Source organism: Physeter macrocephalus, chromosome 11 (genome assembly GCF_002837175.3).
Source record: "Physeter macrocephalus isolate SW-GA chromosome 11, ASM283717v5, whole genome shotgun sequence".
In the NCBI taxonomy this organism is placed as follows: Eukaryota; Metazoa; Chordata; class Mammalia; order Artiodactyla; family Physeteridae; genus Physeter; species Physeter macrocephalus.
Window position 1 is genome coordinate 129,268,026 of NC_041224.1, and position 20,079 is coordinate 129,288,104.

The 20,079-nt window shown below is 34.9% G+C and overlaps 1 protein-coding gene across 1 annotated transcript in view; it reads right to left on the reverse strand.

Annotated features, from left to right (window-relative positions):
- The window catches only part of MDGA2 (MAM domain containing glycosylphosphatidylinositol anchor 2), an 835,318-nt gene that overhangs the window by 14,041 nt on the left and 801,198 nt on the right, over positions 1 to 20,079 (reverse strand). The window contains exon 15 of the mRNA XM_024118322.3: positions 1,149 to 1,279. Coding sequence (XP_023974090.1) covers positions 1,149 to 1,279 — 131 coding nt within the window. The remainder of the gene's footprint in view (positions 1 to 1,148; positions 1,280 to 20,079) is intronic.

Consider the following 20,079-nt stretch of genomic DNA (forward strand, 5'->3'; position numbering starts at 1 on the left):
TTAAGGTTATTTTTATCAGTAATGCTTTGGAGTTCTGTCTTCCCAGTTTAATTTGGTTTAATGATATGTTGCTTTAGATTCAACTTTTTTATTCTCTCTTCTTATTCTTTTTTATTCTCTATTTAACTTATTTTATTTTTTTTATTCAACTATTTTATTCTTCATAGAAACAAAATAATTACTAGGATCTATGAATTGAGTTGCCTTTATGTGTTTGTAGATAATCAGCTAGGACTTACTCCATTATTCTTTACCAGAGTGAAAAACTGAATGCATTTTTATCATCCTGGTTAGTTTTAGAAGTGTAATTTCTAAATCAGTCATTAGAATTTTATAGATTAAGTTACAAGAAGAGAGCATTCCACCAATTGAAAATTGGCATAATTGAAGCTCTCTGAATTTCTATGCCCTTACTAAATGCCATGAAATGCAATTAAGAAATCCCCAGTAGAAAAACATACTCAGCCTGAGTATATAAAATACATATATAAAGTTACTAAAATCATTAAAACTACATTATTTTCTCCACTAAAATAGTTTATGACAAATTTTTTCTAGCCGTGATGACCACTGCTATAATCATTAAAATATTTATTATATATTTGCAGCTAATTCTCTTAATCCTATCTAAGCCTTTCTTCTTTTCTATATAAAAACAAATAAAAGTAACTTGTTTAAAGTTCTCTAACTTTGATAATCAAAGTAATAAATTACTAAAATGACATTACCTCAAAGAGACACATTTTGCTAAAGTATACAAAATTCCATCAAGTAAAATTCAAACAGATTAATTGAGAATTGATTATCCAGCTTCCTTTATTATACGAATCTATGTTGTTTGTCTTCAAGGAAAAAAATACACACATATGATTTTATAGAAACGAATTACGTTTTCTCCAGGCAAATCACTTGAATTTGGGCAGACAATTATTCAAACATATTACCTGATAGACGTTAATTAATAAAAGAAAAGGATATTTTCTCTTTATAAACCAACTTTTAGAACTAAAGAGAAACTTAATCATGTGATTTTTGTGATGCTCATGTCAGAATTTTTGCATACTCATTCTAATTTTGCTCAAGATCTGCCTTTAACATTATGCTCAAGTGCAAAAATATATCCACAGATATGATTGTTCTTTTCTTACCTGAAATGAAGTAATTGGATATATATTAACATGTGCCTCATTCCATCGTTGTCCTTTATTCCCACTTGAAGACCACAGTGGATTCTCTATTGTTGTCTGCCCTTTCAAACGTAGATAAACATTTAAAACACCTAAAAATAACAATGAAATTTTATTTTGTATATTTGCTTTGGCTTCTTGTTTGTTTCTCCTTGACTGAACACTTGTAAATTATTAAAAATGAAATTTCACAGAACACTCCAGTGTCTCCTCTTCTCTTCCCCTCTCATTTCCAATCTTGCTCTTAGGACACTTGGCATATGTGGCAGGTCTCCAGAAATGATCACATCTTAATCCCTAGAACCTGTGAATGTTATCTTATATGGCAAAAGAGACTTAACAGATGTGATTAAATTAAGAATTTTGAAATGGGAAGATTATTCCAAATAACCTGAGTGGGTCCTAAATATTATCACATATATCTTTCTTTCTAAGTGGAGGGAGAAGGAGATTTGATACAGGAGAGAAGGTCATGTGAAAGACAGATAAGATGCAACACTGCTGGTTTTGAAAATGAAGTAAGGAACCACAAGCTGAATACAGTTAGTCTCTAGAAGCTAGAAAAGACAAGTAGACAGATTCTCCCCTAGAGCCTTCATAAGGGAGCAGCCCTGCTGACATCTTTTTGTTTTGTTTTTAATTAATTTTTATTGGAGTATAGTTGCTTTATAATGTTGTGTTAGTTTCTACTGTACAGCAAAATGAATCAGCTCTACATATACATATATTCCCTTTTTTTTTGGATTTCCTTCCCATTTAGGTCACCACAGTACACTAACTAGAGTTCCCTGTGCTATACAGTATGTTCTCATTAGTTGTTTATTTTATACATAGTATCAATGCTGTATATATGTCAATGCCAATCTACCAATTCCTCCCACTCACCCCCATTTCCCCCTTGGTATCCATTCATCTGTTATCTCTGCTTTGCAAATAAGATCATCTATACCATATTTCTAGATTCCACATATATGAGTTAATATATATTTGTTTTTCTCTTTCTGACTTACTTCACTCTGTATGACACTCTCTAGGTCCATCCACGTCTCTACAAATGACACAATTTTGTTTCTTCTTATGGCTCAGTAATAGACCATTGTATATATGTACCACATCTTCGTTATCTATTCCTTTGTCAATAGACATTTAGGTTGCTTGCATGTCCTGGCTATTGTAAATAGTGCTGCTATGAACACTGGGGTGCATGGGATTGCTGGGTCATATGGTAGTTCTATTTTTAGATTCTTAAGGAACCTCCATACTGTTTTCTACAGTGGCTATATCAATTTACATTCCCACCAACAGTGCATGAGGGTTCCCTCAGAAGACTGAGGCAAAAGTCTTCTGAGTACTCAACCTCAGAATGGGAGAAAGTATTTGCAAACGAAGCAACTGACAAAGGATTAATCTCCAAAATTTACAAGCAGCTCAATATCAAAAAAAAAAACAGCCCAATCCAAAAATGGGCAGAAGGTCTCCCATTCTGAGGGTTGTCTTTTCATCTCATTTATGGTTTCCTTTGCTGTGCAAAAGCTTTTAAGTTTCATTAGGTCCCATTTGTTTATTTTTGTTTTTATTTCCATTTCTCTAGGAGGTGGGTCAAAAAGGATCTTGCTGTGATTTATGTCATAGAGCGTTCTGCCTATGTTTTCCTCTAAGAGTTTTATAGTGTCTGGCCTTACATTTAGGTCTTTAATCCATTTTGAGTTTATTTTTGTGTATGGTGTTAGGGAGTGTTCTAATTTCAATCTTTTACATGTAGCTGCCCAGTTTTCCCAGCACAACTTATTGAAGAGACTGTCTTTTCTCCATTGTATATTCTTGCCTCCTTTATCAAAAATAAGGTGACCATATGTGCGTGGGTTTATCTCTGGGCTTTCTATCCTGTACCATTGATCTATATTTCTGTTTTTGTGTCAATGTCATATTATCTTGATTACTGTAGCTTTGTAGTACAGTATGAAGTCAAGGAGCCTGATTCCTCAAGCTTTATTTTTCTTTCTCAAGACTGCTTTGGCTATTTGGGGTCTTTTGTGTTTCCATACAAATTGTAAAATATTTTGTTCTACTTCTGTGAATAATGCCACTGGTAATTTGATAGGGATTGCATTGAATCTATAGATTACTTTGGGTAGTAGAGTCATTTTCACAATATTGATTCTTCCAATCCAAGAATATGGTATATTTCTCCATCTGTTTGTGTCGTCTTTGATTTCTTTCATCGGTATCTTATAGTTTTCTGTGTACAGGTCTTTTGCCTCCTCTAGGTAGGTTTATTCCTAGATATTTTATTCTTTTTGTTGCAATGGTAAATGGGACTGTTTCCTTAATTTCTCTTTCTGATCTTTCATTGTTAGTATAGGAATGAAAGATATTTTTGTGCATTAATTTCATATCCTGCAACCTTACCAAATTCACTGATTAGTTTTAGTAGTTTTCTGGTAGCATCTTTGGGATTCTCTATGTATAGTATCATGTCATCTGCAAACAGTGAGTTTTACTTCTTCTTTTCCAATTTGGATTCCTTTTATTTCTTTTTCTTCTCTGATTGCCATGCCTAAGACTTCCAAAACTATATTGAATAACAGTGGCAAGAGGTGACACCCTTGTCTTCTTCCTGATCTTAGAGGAAATGCTTTCAGCTTTTCACCATTGAGAATGTTTGCTGTGCATTTGTCATATATGGCTTTTTTATGTTGAGGTAGGTTCCCTCTTTGCCCACATTTTGGAGAGTTTTTATCATAAATGGATGCTGAAATTTGTCAAAAGTTTTTCTGCATCTATTGAGATGATCATATGGTTTTTATGCTTCAATTTGTTAATATGGTTTATCACATTGATTGATTTGCATATATTGAAGAATCCTTGCAACCCTGGGATAAATTCCACTTGATCATGGGGTATTATCCTTTTAATGTGTTGTTGGATCTGGTTTGATAGTATTTTGTTGAGAATTTTTGTGTGTATGTTCATCACTGATATTGGCCTGTAATTTTCTTTTTCTGTAATATCTTTGTCTGGTTTTGGCATCAGGGTGATGGTGGTCTTGTAGAACGAGTTTGTGAGTGTTCCTCCCTCTGTAATTTTTTGGAAGAGTTTGAGAAGGATAGGTGTCAGCTTTTCTCTAAATGTTTGATAGAATTCACCTGTGAAGCCATCTGGTCCTCGACTTTTGTTTGCTGGAAGATTTTAAATCACAGTTTCAATTTCATTACTTGTGATTGTTTTTTAAGAAATTTCTATTTCTTCCTGGTTCAGTCTTGGTAGTTTGTACTTTTCTAAGAATTTGTCCATTTCTTCCAGGTTGTCCATTTTATTGGCATATAATTGCTTGTAGTAGTCACTTATGATCCTTTGTATTTCTGTGGTGTCAGTTGTAACTTCTCCTTTTTCATTTCTAATTTTATTGATTTCAGTCCTCTCCCTTTTTTTCTTGATGAGTCTGGCTAAAGGTTTTTCAGTTTTGTTTATCTGCTCAGAGAACCAGCTATTAGTTTTATTTATCTTTGCTATTGTTTTGTTTCTATCTCATTTATTTCTGCTCTGCTTTTTATGACTTCTTTCCTTCTACTAACTTTGTGTTTTGTTTGTTCTTCTTTCTCCAGTTGCATTAGGTGTAATGTTAGGTTGTTTGAGATTTTTCTTGTTTCTTGAGGTAGGATTTTATTGTTATAAACTTCCCTCTTAGAACTGCTTTTGCTGCATCCCATAGGTTTTGGGTCGTCATGTTTACATTGTCATTTGTTTCTAGGTATTTTTTGATTTCCTCTTTGATTTCACCAGTGATTTCTTGGTTATTTAGTTATGTACTGTTTAGCCTCCATGTGTTTGTATTTTTTACAGTTTTTTTTTTCCTGTAATTGATTTCTAATCTCATAGTGTTGTGGTCGGCAAGGATGCCTGATATGATTTGTTTTCTGAAATTAGCAAGGCTTGATTTGTGACCCAAGATGTGATCTATCCTGGAGAATGTTCTGTGAGCACTTGAGAAGAAAGTGTATTCTGCCGCTTTTGGGTAGAATGTCCTATAACTATCAATCAAGTTTATTTAGTCTATTGTGTCATTTAAAGCTTGTGTTTCCTTATTTATTTTCTGTCTGGTTGATCTGTCCATTTGTGTAAGTGGTGTGTTAAAGTCCCATACTATTATTGTGTTACTGTCAATTTCCCCTTTTATGGCCGTTAGCATTTGCCTTAAGTATTGAGGTGTTCCTATGTTGGGTGCATAAGTGCTTTTAATATTTTTTCTTCGTATTTAATTTTTTATAGTTTGATTAATATGTGTCTTGGTGTGTTTCTCCTTGGATTTTTCCTGTATGGGACTCTCTGCACTTCCTGGACTTGATTGACTATTTTCTTTCCAATATTAGGGAAATTTTCGACTATAATCTCTTCAAATATTTCTCAGGCCCTTTCCCTTTCTCTTCTCCTTCTGGGATGCAGAGTTTGTGTCTTTTGGTTGGAGCATTTAATCCACTTACCTTTAAGGTAATTACAGATATGTATGTTCCTATTACCATTTTCTTAATTGTTTTGGGGTTCTTTTTGTAGGATTTTTCCTTTTCTTGTGTTTCCTGCCTAGAGAAGTTCCTTTAGCATTTGTTGTAAAGCTGGTTTGGCAGTTTGCTTGTCTGTAAAGGTTTTAATTTCTCTGTCAAATCTCAATGAGATCCTTGCTGGGTAGAGTAATCTTGGTTATAGGTTTTTCCCTTTCATCACTTTAAATATGTCCTGCCATTCCCTCTGGCCTGTAAAGTTTCTGCTGAAAGATCAGCTGTTAACCTTATGGGGATTCCCTTGTATCTTATTTGTTGCTTTTCGCTTGCTTTTAATATTTTTTCTTCGTATTTAATTTTTTATAGTTTGATTAATATGTGTCTTGGTGTGTTTCTCCTTGGATTTTTCCTGTATGGGACTCTCTGCACTTCCTGGACTTGATTGACTATTTTCTTTCCAATATTAGGGAAATTTTCGACTATAATCTCTTCAAATATTTCTCAGGCCCTTTCCCTTTCTCTTCTCCTTCTGGGATGCAGATAATTTGAATGTTGGTGTGTTTAATGTTGTCCCAGAGGTCTCTGAGACTGTCCTAATTTCTTTTCATTCTTTATTCTTTATTCTGCTCCTTGGCAGTTATTTCCACCATTCTGTCTACCAGCTCACTTATCTGTTCTTCTGCCTCAGTTATTCGATTCCATCTAGTTTATTTTTCATTTCAGTTATTGTGTTGTTCATCACTGATTGTTTGTTCTTTAGTTCTTCTAGGTCCTTGTTAAACACTTCTTGTATCTTCTCAATCTGTGCCTCCATTCTATTTCCAAGATCTTGGATCATCTTTACTATCATTACTCTGAATTCTTTTTCAGGTAGATTGCCTATTTCCTCTTCATTTATTTGGTCTTGTGGGATTTTACCTCACTCCTTCATGTGCAACATATTTCTGTGTCATCTCATTTTGTCTAACCTACTGCACTTATGGTCTCATTTTTGCAGGCTGCAGGGTCGAAGTTCCTCTTGTTTCTGTCATCTGCCCCTTGGTGAGTGAGGTTGGTCCAGGGACTCATGTAGGTTTCCTGGTGGGAGGGACTGTGCTCTCGTGGGTGGAGCTGAGTCTTTCCCCTCTGAAGGGCAGGGATGCATCAGGTGGTGTGTTTTGGGGTGTCTGTGAGCTTAGTAAGACTTTAGGCAGCCTGTCTGCTGATGAGTGGGTCTTTGTTCCTGTCTTGCTGGTTGTTTGGCATGAGGTGTCCAGCACTGGAGCCTGCAGGCAGTTGTGTGGGGCCAGGTCCTGGTGTTTATATGCATACCTCCAGGAGCACACACACTGATTAATATTCCCTGGGACCAGGAAGTCTCTGGAGGTCCAGCATCTTCGAGTCAGTGCTCCCACTCCGGAGGCCTAGGCCTGACCTCTGGCCAGAGAAACAAGAGCCCTCAAGCTGCACAGTGCAGCCAGAGAAAAAAAGGAAGAAAACCCAAACTAAAACCAAACAAACAGACAAACAAAACCCAAGACAAATACCAGAAACAACAGCAAACAAAGAGCAGCAACACACACACAGAAAAAAGAAAAAAAGAAAAATTAAAAAAAAATTCAAGACAACAAACAAAAGAATTCAAAAATGAGAACAGTCAATAATGACTAAACTAACAAAAGAAAGTATGAAAAATAAAACAAAAACAGAAAGCAAACAAAAAAAGTGAAGAAAAAATATATGCATAAAAACAATTTTAAAAAAATAAAGAAAAAAACAAAGAACAAGAACAAGAGAAAACCCATGAAACAATAAAAAGGTAAAATAAAAATAGAAAAATAAAAAGATATATATTAAAAAATAAAATAAATAAAAATAAAAATTTTAAATAAAAGATAAAAAATAATAAAAGCAACACCAAGAACAGAACAAAATGAAACAAACACAAAAAGAATAATAGTAATAAGAATATTTTCCTGGGGCCTCTTCTGTCAGTGTCCTTGCTCCCACAGTGAGCCAGAGCCAATCTCCACCTCCCCAGGAGGCCTTCTAATACCTCTAGGTAGGTCTGTGGACTAGCTGTGGGCACTGTGGGGCCAGCTCAGACTCTGACCTGGCCTGACTCCCATGTGTACTTGCCCCCAAAGTCCACTGCTGCGAAGGCTAGATTGGTTTCAATTGTGGAAACACTCATTGTCTATTCAGGTATTCCACAGATGCAGGATTTACCAAGCTGATCTCGGGGATTTAATGTGAGGCTTGTGCAGCTGCGCAGAAAAATTTCCATTCCTCCTCCTTAGTTGCACCACCCCTAGGACTCACCTTTGGTTTTGACACCTCTGCATGTGTGCCACCCTCAGGCATCTGTTCCTTGCCCAGGCGAGAGGGAGTGAAAGCAGCAGCTGCTTGGGGCACACTCACTCACTCCGGCTGGGGAGGCATATGGTGGCCACAATTGGGGTGTATGCTAGTTGCCAGTCATGGTGGGGTCTGGCAGGCAGTTGCAACAGACTATGGCATGCTTGCTCTGGTGGGAGTCCCTCCCAGTGCCCACGGAGGCAGGAGCTGGCAGGTGGGGGTGCCTGTCCCCTGCCCCCCTCATGCCTCTCAATGATGGTGCCTTGTTTTCCAGGCAGATCACGCTTCCTCTAGGGGCATTCCCAGCCATGCATCCCCTCACTCCCACCCCCTCTGCTCTATCCATGCAGCCAACAGCCCTCCTCTCCCCAGATCTGTCCTCCCAACTCCATACTTTAGCACTCAGCCACAGCCAGCATCGGTTGACTGTTGACCCAGGCAAGGGCACCCAGGGCTGATTCCCAAGGAGGCTTTGGGATGGGCAGCACTCAGGCCCTGAGCTCCCTGCAGTCGGCCATGTCAGACTCAGAGAAGAGCTTCGACTTCCTGCCTGCTAACATCTTGATTTTAGCCCCATTATAATCCTTTTGAAGTTCTGTCCTCTAGAAATTTAAGATAATAAATGTGGTTGTTTTTAGCCACAAAGTGTGTGGTAATTTTCGTTAGGGTGGCAACAGAAAACTAATATAGCATGCAATCATTTACTGACTGTCTTGCTCAAAGCTCGACTCGAATTGTTTTATCATCAGTTAGCATCTCGTTTTCAGTCTACTTTTCATCCAAATCTCATTTTTTTTCTACAAGAATTATCTGAAGATAAAATGAATAGCTTTGTCTCATGATTTGATATATCTCAACAGTTTCATGTCCTACACACAGTGCTAACAGTAAAGATGATAATAATAATACAATATGTTGAACACTTACTCCAGATAAATGAATCCTCTCAACAATCTTTTGAAGTATTTAATATTATTATCCCCATGTTATAGACAAGAAAACTTAGAGTGATTCAGTAATTTGCCTTATGCCATACAGTTAGAAAATAGCGGAGGCAGAATTTGAACCCAGTGAGTTTTAAAATCTTGTATCTTAATGCTAGGCAATCATTATTTTAATAAATATGTTTTAAAAAGTCAAATTTATTGAGGTATAATTTACATGCAATAAAATTCTCTCATTTTAAATGTACAAGTCAATAACATTTGATCAATATGTATTATAGTGTAAGCATGAACACAGTCAAGATATAGAACATTTCCATCTCACCAGAAAGCTCCCTCACTTTCCTTTGTAGTTAATCTTCACAACCCCTGTTCTATGCCAGACAATTACTGATCTGACTTCCTTCATTAACTGATGATTGTTGCCTTTTCAAGAATATCATATTAATGCAATTATGCAGTAAGTACTTTTTTGTGTGACTGGCTATTCAGCATCATTCCTGTTTTATATATATATAACTTTAAAGTCTTTATCTGCTAAATTCAATGTTTAACTTTCTTTGGTTTAGTTTCTATGGACTAATGTTTACTTTTCATTGATTACGTATCACATTTCCTATTTCTCTGTCCACTAGTGATTTTTATTGAATAATGGGCATTGGAGATATTATATTATAGAGACTTTAGATCTGTAATCTTTCTCAGAAAGCAGTTTTGTTTTACCAGACTATTCAGTTACTGACCAATTATATTGAACTTGTATAGGCTTAGTTTTACACTAACAGTGCAGATCTGCGAAAAGCCCATATTGTTGCCCTAAACTCTGACTTTGTGGGAACTAACCTCCAAATCTGTCTTTACTGCGACCCTTGTTGCAGCTTAGATTTAGGCTCTTTAAGGAAAGGTCTAGAGAAGATATTTCTTCAGGGCATAATTCTAACTACTAAGGAAGAGCCTGCCTGGTTTTCTTTGTGTTGCCAGGAGATTTTATGAGCTCTCTTCACTCTAAAATGGTTTAACTTCAATATTTTCCACTGTTCTTCTCCCAGGATTCCTTGACTTCCCCATTTGTGTTCTGTTGTCACCTCCATAAAAATTGCTATACTGCCCTACTGTAAGCCTTGGGGTTTTCTAGTCTTGCACAAGTACAGCCTCGCCTTCAGGCAAAGACTCATGGAACACCCTCTACAGTCTTTTAAAGTCAACCCTGAACGCATCCCTTCTTTCTGTTACCCTGACTGAAGATTCTGTTTCAGCTGCCCAGTACTCTGATCTCTGCCTCCTGAACTCAGTGGGACCTCCACATTCCACTTGAATTTCAGGGCTTTGTGCCATTGTCAGGAGATTGTCCTCAATCAGAGAATAGGGCTCCTATGGAGATCACCTTATTAGGTTCTCTTTTTTTCATATTTTCATAGATTTCAGTCTTGCCCTGCCTCTTTCCTATTTTCTGAAAACAGTTACCTCATATAAAAGATATTTTAATAGTTGTTTATGGCAACAGGACTTCTCTGGAACCAGTTACTATTGCATGGCTTCAAGATACCCTCAGTTTGATAACTTTTACAGATAATCATGTTAATGGTTAAGATACACATACATATGTATCAGATATCTTGCATATTTTATGTTTTTGTTTATGTGAATATTGCACATAAATACTGAAAAGCAGAAAAGACAATATCAAAATCATCATTAAATTGATCAATCAGAGGTAGTCTCCTTAGTATTTTGCTGTATGTTGCTTCAGTTTTTTTTTTTAATGTATATCTACATATGTACAATTGTATGGTGTAAAGTAGTTTATCCTTCAGATTTTTAGAGCAATTTTGTCTAATTCTTTATACATAAGGCCACGTGTATTCATATTATACACAAATGTATAAATATGAATACCCAATTTTTAAACAACAAAAAAATCTGCATTCTTCACATCATAGCTGTCACTTTCTAGCTGGATGACCTTGTCTTGATCTCTTAATCTCTCTGCCTCAATTTCCTCATCAGGTAAGTGATGATGATAACAGTAACTAGCATAAATTTTTCTGGGAAAATTTAAATGAGTTAAATTATGTAAACCATAAATTATGTCTCAAACATTATCTTCACTATATTTTATTATCTATCAAGATATTCAAATAATATTTCTCTATTTCTCTCTCAGTGCAATAGATTACATTAGTACATTTCATGATGTTGAACTATGACTATACTACAGGAATAATTTTACTAGGTATAGGACTACTATTTTCTTATTATGGTTGATTCAATTGGCTAGTATTATATTTAGAAATAATGCATATATATTGTATTTAGAAATAATGCATGTATATATAACTTTATCCAGCTTTCTTGTTTTATCTTTCCACTTTGCAAGATCACTTTTTCTTCAGAATCTATTATTGTCTATCTTTTTCCCCTTCACTGTAAGAAATAAAATCAGTACCTCCTTGGTACTGATTTATTTTCCATAGTGTAGATTCTGTTATTCTGTTTCTAATGTCATCTTTATCCAGCTGTATTATTTATGATGTTACATTCTTCTCTGATCTCATCAAGCTCCCCTTTATTTTAGTCTTTTATCCAGTTCCTTCTTTTCTTGGTCCACCATTGTAACTTTCTTTTCTTTTTTTGTTTCATAAAGTTCATATTCCAATTTTATTGAAAATATAAAGCATATACTGTACAAATTTGCCTTCCCCTGAACTGTCAGTAATTCTTCTTCAACTATATGTGCTTCTTTTACTGTGTGCATGTTAGCCTCTTTTTATACTGTGGTATCTTTATTCGAGCCTGATTTTCTCTCTCTCTTTTTTATTTTCTTCCTCTTTATTCATCTTAAATAGTACTTAGTAATCTTTTTTTAAAAAAAAATTATTTATTTTTGGCTGCATTGGGTCTTCGTTGCTGTGCATGGGCTTTCTCTAGTTGCAGCGAGTGGGGGCTACTCTTCATTTTGGTGCATGGGCTTCTCACTGTGGTGGCTTCTCGTTGCGGAGCACAGGCTCTAGGTGCGCGGGCTTCAGTAGATGTGGGACATGGGCTCAGTAGTTGTGGCTCGCAGGCTCTAGAGCGCAGGCTCAGTAGTTGTGGTGCATGGGCTTAGCTGCTTCGCAGCATGTGGGATCTTCCCGGATCAGGGCTCGAACCCGTGTCCTCTGCATTGGGAAGTGGATTCTTAACCACTGTGCAACCAGGGAAGCCCAGTACTTAGTAATCTTGTGGCATTTTTCCCAAAACTACTAATGGGGCTTCTTTTATATGCACAGGATGGGTGTGGATTTTGTTAGCTCCTCCTCTAAGATCTAAAGCTGGAGGCCAGGTGAATGTGAGGTTTCACTACTAGATAAAGATATAACAATCTGAGAATAGTGGAAAAGCATTTGTACCTTGAGCCTTTTAAGAGTTGAACTCTCTGGGGTTTTCCCTCTGTGCTCAGTGAGCCATTGTGGCAGGGAGTAGCTTTCTGAATCCATCTTTCTATTTTCTATTTTGGACACTCAATGGGGCTCAGTTTTTCTTGCTTGCTGGTGTTTGTCTCTTGTACTTCAGAAAGGCAATTTTGTGCCAGAAGGAAAAATCACCACAGCACATATTTCTGTGTGATGTCATTGCATTATATTTAAAAACATTAATCCACAATAGGGAGGGGTCCCAAGGAAATCAAGCCCAAATAAAAATAAATTGCATTACACATTAAATAAAGTGATAATACTTCTTTGAACCTGTTGTCATTGGATGAACAAAGCATTATGTAGCATATACCTTTCAGAAATTATTTGAAGAAATAGCCTGTGTGGGAATTAAATAGGAAAGGACTGCTTGCCTATTCCATGGCCTACCTCTACTATAGGCTCTAGCTGTATCAGCGGTAACTGATTGAGTTGAGCTGTAATAATTTCTACTGATTTCTATTTAAACTGTATTGCTTTTTCAGAAAGGAAAGTATCAGTTATCTTCTTATTTTTATTTTATTTTATTTTTTATATTTCTTAAATGTATCACCTTAGCTTCTTAACCTAGTAGAAGTCCTTCAATAGCCTGCATGTAAAAAAATGAAGCCTGCTCCCTCTAAGCTACCAATGCAGTTCAAGTTGTTCCATACATTAAAAAATTATCAATGGATACTTCAGTAAATGTGAGGTGCTAATGTAAATAGATGGCAGTGAATGAATTACCATTTTATATGGAAGTCTTATTTCTCTTGGGTAGCATGGCCTGTTATTTTGATTAAAGTGACAGGAATCAATCCTGTCATCAAATCAATACATGGAAATTTCTTTTAAATGTTAATAAAATGATTATATACTTTTTAGACTTATTCATTTTAATTAGGCTAACAAAGCAGTGTTTACTATATGTCTTTCAGAATTTACTTAAAGCAATAAATACATACTATTGAAATAAAACATATTAATATTTATGACTTACCATTACTATATCAATAATGATAGATTATTATATCTATATTGAATATATTTTATCTCAGAGAATATGCTTTGCTGTGATCATGTTTACTTTTTCTTAAATAACATTTTCTTTTTACATATATAATATAATTTCAAACTTGAATTATCACTATTTATATTTATTGAATGTGTACTATGTGAAAAATATTTTTCTTAGGTTTAAAGAGGCCAGGTCTAAATTATTCCAGATTTTGAATTAGTTTTTGAATAGATTATATAGCTAGATTTTACTTTAAAAGGCAAGTATTACTTGTTTTATAACAAAAAGACACTAGAAATATAACTGAAATAAGTTCTTTCAAATATATTATAATTTAAATGTCTTATTCTTATGTACATAATATTAATTATATTCCATTTTCCAAATCAATGAATACAAATTATTGATTCACTGATCTATTTTAGAGCTGATGACAAAAATGCTATTAACAGACAAATGATTTTGGAACATTTTTTTATAGCATGTTTACAGCTTTTAAGTTATAAAAGAGAATTCAGTACCAAAACTTACTTAAACTTATGTCCAGGTCATCTTGGTCAACAAAATTAGAACTTGCAAAACAGAATAAAGCTATTCAAGAGAAGTTAGATTCAGCAAAGTTGATTCAGCCCATTATTACAGTATTACAGTAAGAAAATTCCAAAGTGAATATGATGGATTGTGTTAATACCCTTTAAAAGTAACTTTAAATCCTCAGAGGCAGTGTGTTTATGCTTTGGTAAGCACCAGATATCAATAGGTATGAATTTAATCATCCCCAAGGATTTTCAAATGTTATGTAGTGCCATGACACAAGTTTAAAGTTGGTAAGCAAAACTTAACTATCTTTTTCTTCTGGGTTTCCTAATTCTTATCTTTTGGTCACCAGTCTTTAAGAGTTAGGTGCCAGAGTTAGAGATAACTTTGTTCATCTCATGCTTAGGGATTACAGTCAGAAAGGCTAAATGAACTAAATGCTGTATTATCTCATGAGCAGTGACCTAAGTTTTGGGGTTATTCATGGCGTTATTCAATAACACAATTCTTATTTTAATATTATTTCATATAAATTGCAGTATAAAATATAATTTGCTTAAATATTATTTATAATTACTGTTACAAGTTCTCTTCTTTCATTAAGTCCTTAGCATAAACTTACTTTTAATTATTTTACTATAAATATGTGTTTTATATGTTTTAGATAAATAATTAAAATATATGTCCTAAAATGTACATACTTTTTTTTTAATAGATACTTGAAATTACCAAGTTCATATAAATTAATCTGTAACTTGCTTTACTCCAAAGCCTGGGGAATCACTTGAATATAAATTACATTTTTATTCTAATCATTAATACAGACTCATTAATTTGAGTTTCAAGATGAGCCAAAATTACCTAGCTCCAGGGAAGAGCTATGTCTATTGATAGGTAATTGGTAACATCATTTGTATTATACACACAGACAAAATGGGAAATTATAAAATCATTATTTTCTGCTTGAATAGAAACAGCTGGAGCATTCATTGTTATTATTTTTAAAAATATATAATTGCAATGATATCTTAAATAAAAAATGTCAGTTCACTTTCTCCAGTCATTACCATGCCTTCTTGTATCCAGTTGAATCTCTACATTAGTGTCCAATAAATTTACTAAAACATAGCTTTCATCAGGCTTTCTATTTCTCTGATATATGCAGAGACCTTATATAGATCTTGTCATTATTTGGTTCTAAAGCGGAGCAGGACCCTGTGGGGCCCTCCCAGGTACAAATTCTTTCCAAGCCCTCCATTTCTTGCTTATAGAAACAAGGCTTCAGTTTCCTAGACCTTTCAGGACTACCAAAGGGCAAATTCAAACAGTTGCTAACCAGAAAAGTGAAGGAATGCAGAAACAAAGGAGGAACAGTCAAGAAACAATAGTGCAATGGTGCGGCAGGGTCCTGGTTCATCCTGAATAAGTATACATAACAACATCTTCAAATTCTTCTGCACGAACTAAGGCCCCCACCTAGGTGGAGGACAGTAACATATGGCTGAGCACAAGATTCCTGGAGCACTGCCCTGTTACCTCAGCATCAACCAATCAGAAGAAAGTCTCATACCCTTCATCCCTCACCCCAAATTTTGCTTATAAAAACGCTTCCCCAAAAACCATCAGGGAGTTTGGGCTTTGTATCTTGACCTGTATGTTCTCCTTGCTTGGCTTTTGCAATAAACCTTTCCCTGATACAAACTCTGACACTTGGGTTTGTTTGGCCTCACTGTGCATAGGGCACACTAACTTGCATTCAGCAACACTTACCTCTTTTAGAGGATGGTTTACATTTCTTTTCTTCCTTAGAAACTTTATTTTAACTCTGCTGTTCTAGGGGTTCTCTCCTTGTTCACCCATGGCATGGGCCTGTCATGCATTTTTGGTGTATATTACTTTTTGGCTTTTATTCAGTAATTTATTACCTTAAATAAATGATAAACTATTTGATGGATAAGAACCTTTTATCCTAATTCTCTTTTATCCTTTATAGTTCCCTAAACACCACTAGGCACATAGCATGTGCAATTCATCCTATTGAACAGAAATGAGTGAATCTAAGACCTAAGGGTAAAAGTACTCATCATAATAAACCTACACTTCCAATGAAGTTAGTTTAAAAAGGTTGGTACACTGGATGAGAAACAAAAGCATTTAACTTATTTGCTTACCATTAATTTGCTTGATGAAATAATACTGTTTATTAATTACACTGAAAATGAGATGTATATTTGAAACACAAGACTTTCTCAGTCACATTATTAATTTTGTTTAAACATCTTAGCTTCTACTATACATTGTCTGAGGCAATGTAGGGGATCAGAATTTGCCACCCTAAAAATATGTCTCCTTGGCATATTAATTGTTTTAAGCTTGTTATTTTCTGAGAAACAGCAGAAGTGGGAAAGACTCTGAAAACCAAGTAGGAGTTGCCCCTTTGTAAGAAACATGTACATTTATAAGGGAAATCTCCATTTGTAAGTGTGTCTCCCTCTTATACCTGGACACATGTATACATGAGGACAACCAGGTCTCTTGAAACTCTTATCAATAGAGAAGGCAATGACTTAAATCTGCATCACAATCACCCAGTTACTGTGCTTTTCCTTGTAATCTCCCATAGCTGACTCTCCCCACCCTCAACATCCTCTTTTATCTTTAGCTGAGAAGGGTATTCAAGGTGAGGACTTTCGCCATTTTGACGAATTACTCAGTTTTTCTGGGTCTCTCCCATGTATACACGTTACTAAACTTTGTTTGCTTTTCTCCTGTTAATTTATCTCATGTCAATTTAATTCTTAGACCAGCCAGAACCCAGAAAAGTAGAGGAAAACTTCTTCCTCCTCAACAGGACCATCATCAATGAATAATTAAATAGGAAGAAAATAAATTTAGGGATAGTTGGTGGTTCATAACCAGAGACTTAAAAGGTAAATGTACTACATATTACATATGGTCTTATTAGAGAGTCTGTGACAAGGATCTGTAATAATATCTCGATTATATGTGGTAATAAATCATGGTTAAATTCTATCTACCACCCCCTTAAAAAATACATCTTAATTTAACAAAGCAGTTTACTGAATGAATGTCTTCTTTCTATTGCATTGTTTTCACACTGATGACATTGGCATTATCAGTATTAACTACAAACAAGACTTCACTGAAAGCATTATATAATTCTTAACAGAAAGAGTGGCTTAATATCAATTATTAACAAACAGTCCACTGTTGGTAGCTATTCTCTAACATTTAAATGTAGAATACTAAATAACATTATCTATTCTCTCAGCCACCAGGGAATTGTCTTTTTCAAGGACCTTAATTCTGAGAAATTATCAAGATATAAGTATCTCAAAATTACATATTTATTTTGCTGAGATTCTTCTACAGTCAATGTAATTAAGACTCTAAAATAATGGCACCTTAATATTTTTTTTTCAGGCTCAAATCGACTCTCACGCAGTATTTAATGCCAAGGGGAAAAAATATGTGAGTAGATTTTCTGTTTTACAAATATATCTGAGATATAAGCAAAAATATTGATTAAAAAATACTAATCACGGGCTTCCCTGGTGGCGCAGCGGTTGCGCGTCCGCCTGCCGATGCAGGGGAACCGGGTTCGCGCCCCGGTCTGGGAGGATCCCACATGCCGTGGAGCGGCTGGGCCCGTGAGCCATGGCCGCTGAGCCAAAAAAAAAAAAAAAAAAAAAAAAACTAATCAGAAGAAATATGATCTTTGACTAAAATAAGAAAAAAATCAGACTCCTAAAATCATGCAAAAGATTGTCACCTTTGTTTTCTCTACACCTGGTATAAAAATATTTAAGTCCCCTTTTAAAAATCTTTGAATGTCAGCACTGAGAAAGCTTTAATCCAGCTCTTGCTAAAGGATAACCTGAGATATCTTATTAAGAGAAACTTAATTGAGGTTAATTTCAGATTCATTAAATTTTATTTCTACATTTTGTTAGATCATCATAAGGTAACATATCTGGATCATAATATTTCAGGTGAAAACCCAAATTTTATTCTTTAATGTATTATGGCCTTTCAGTATATACAATTTTTATTTGTACGTTTTACGTTTTTTCTAAAAATACTACATGAAGATATTGCTAAGAGTATAGCAATATCTATATAGTATAGCAATATCTATATTGCTTATAGAGTACTGAGTACTTTTATAAAATACTAAGTACTTTCATAAAGATAAATTTCCCTTTAATTAATTAAGAAATATGTGACACTTTTGTTTTCCTCTACACTTTAGCTGACAGATAAATTCAAATTCAAGTTAAGTCAGTGATTAACTTCTATTTTTTTTCCAACCTATCCTATAAGGTCTTGGTGAAACTACCTTCTGGTTTCAATCTAAACTCATACTTTCATTTCCCTCATGTTGTCATTCTTCTAGCACACTCAGAAGCTAAAGTATCTATTTTTGGATGATTTTTAAAAAATCTATTGAGCATTTGTTTTTTCCAGAGGATCAAATATAAATAAATCATGCTATTGCTCTCAAGGAGCTTACAGTCTAACAGGGGTCAGGGTGACAAACATTATGACAAAGATGTGCACCAGGTGTTAGCAGAACAGAAGGAGCAGGGAGGATGGGGAGGAATTTTAGCAGATGTCTTTGAGCTGGATTTTGAAGGAAGACTATGAGTAACCTAGATGATTAAAGGGGAGAAAAAGTACTACTTCTACCATATGTTTTAAAAAATATTCATTTACTTAATAAATATTTATGGATGGTCAAATAAACATTTACATTTGCAGGGTACCATGTGATGAGAAGAATCATTGTTTCTACTCTTCCAAAGCACACAGTTCAAGCAGGACAAAAAACAGAGTCTGTAAAGAAGCCCCAGATACAACACAGATTGATTTGGAGAACTTCAGGTATAACTGGAATAAACCATGGAGTTGCCCCAAGGAGATGCCAGAAAAGCATGTATCCTTGAGGCCCTTACATTACTAGTTTTAGAGAATGATCTTTATCCCCAGAAGCTAGGGGCCAAAGAGACAGCAAGGAAGGCAGTTAGCAGACTAATTCAGTACAATACACAAGAAGGGATGGAGAGTCGAACTGAGCACTATATCGTAAAATACATTTCAAAACGCTGAGGATTGATGTCCTGATCTCCAACCTCTCCAACTCTCTCTATATCCTTGATCAGTATCGATTTCCTTTTACCACTTTCCTAAAATGGTTTACTCTTTGAAAATGAAAGCTTTGCATTTATTTTAAAGAGAAAATAGAAACTGTTAGGAAGACAAATTTCACATCTGTTTGCTGTTCTTGCATCTAAGAATGAATTAGAAGCCACATTCTTCATTGTTTTCATCCCATCTCAGTAGAAGACACATTAGTATCCTCTTCAAGGCTAATCCCCCACCAGACCTCTAAATTCTCATCTCTTCAAGAAACTTGCTTCCCTCTGATTTGTGTATCTCTAAACTTACCCTTTCTTTTAACTCTTTTTTCTTTTATTTAAGTCCTTCTACAATCCCACGTCTCTCTACTTTATCACTTCTTCCTCACCCTCAAGATTCATGAGAATAGATGTCATTAATGAACTCCTTTTCCTTGCTTCCCATTTGTTCCACAGTGAAATTAGCTTTCTAGAGGCACAACTGTATTTGAACCATTGTTATCAAGTTCAATGAATGTATTCATAAGTGTCTTTTGTATTTTTACATTTAATTTCCTGGTATGTTATGATGCTTGTATTTCACATTCTCATTTCTAGAAATAAATGAAGTACATATTTTACTGATTTTTAATAAGTTCTTATCATATCCAGAGACCTCATATGAGGTTCAATTTCTTTGTAAGAAAATTAGAAATTTAGCTGATTAATCAATCAAAATGCCTACTAGTGGTCATAGGATTGCTGAAATAGTCTTATATTATTGTCAATAGCCAGATCATGTACATTGTATTATATCATATACATATAAATCAACAGTTAAAGGGTGACACATTAGAGCTCTCATTTATTTTTTCTTAAATCAATTTTGATGAAAACTTAACAAGAAATTGTACCACTGTGGCAGATAACCTCTAAGATGCTACCCAATGATTTCAACCTCCTAGGATTAACACTCTTGTGTCATTTCCTC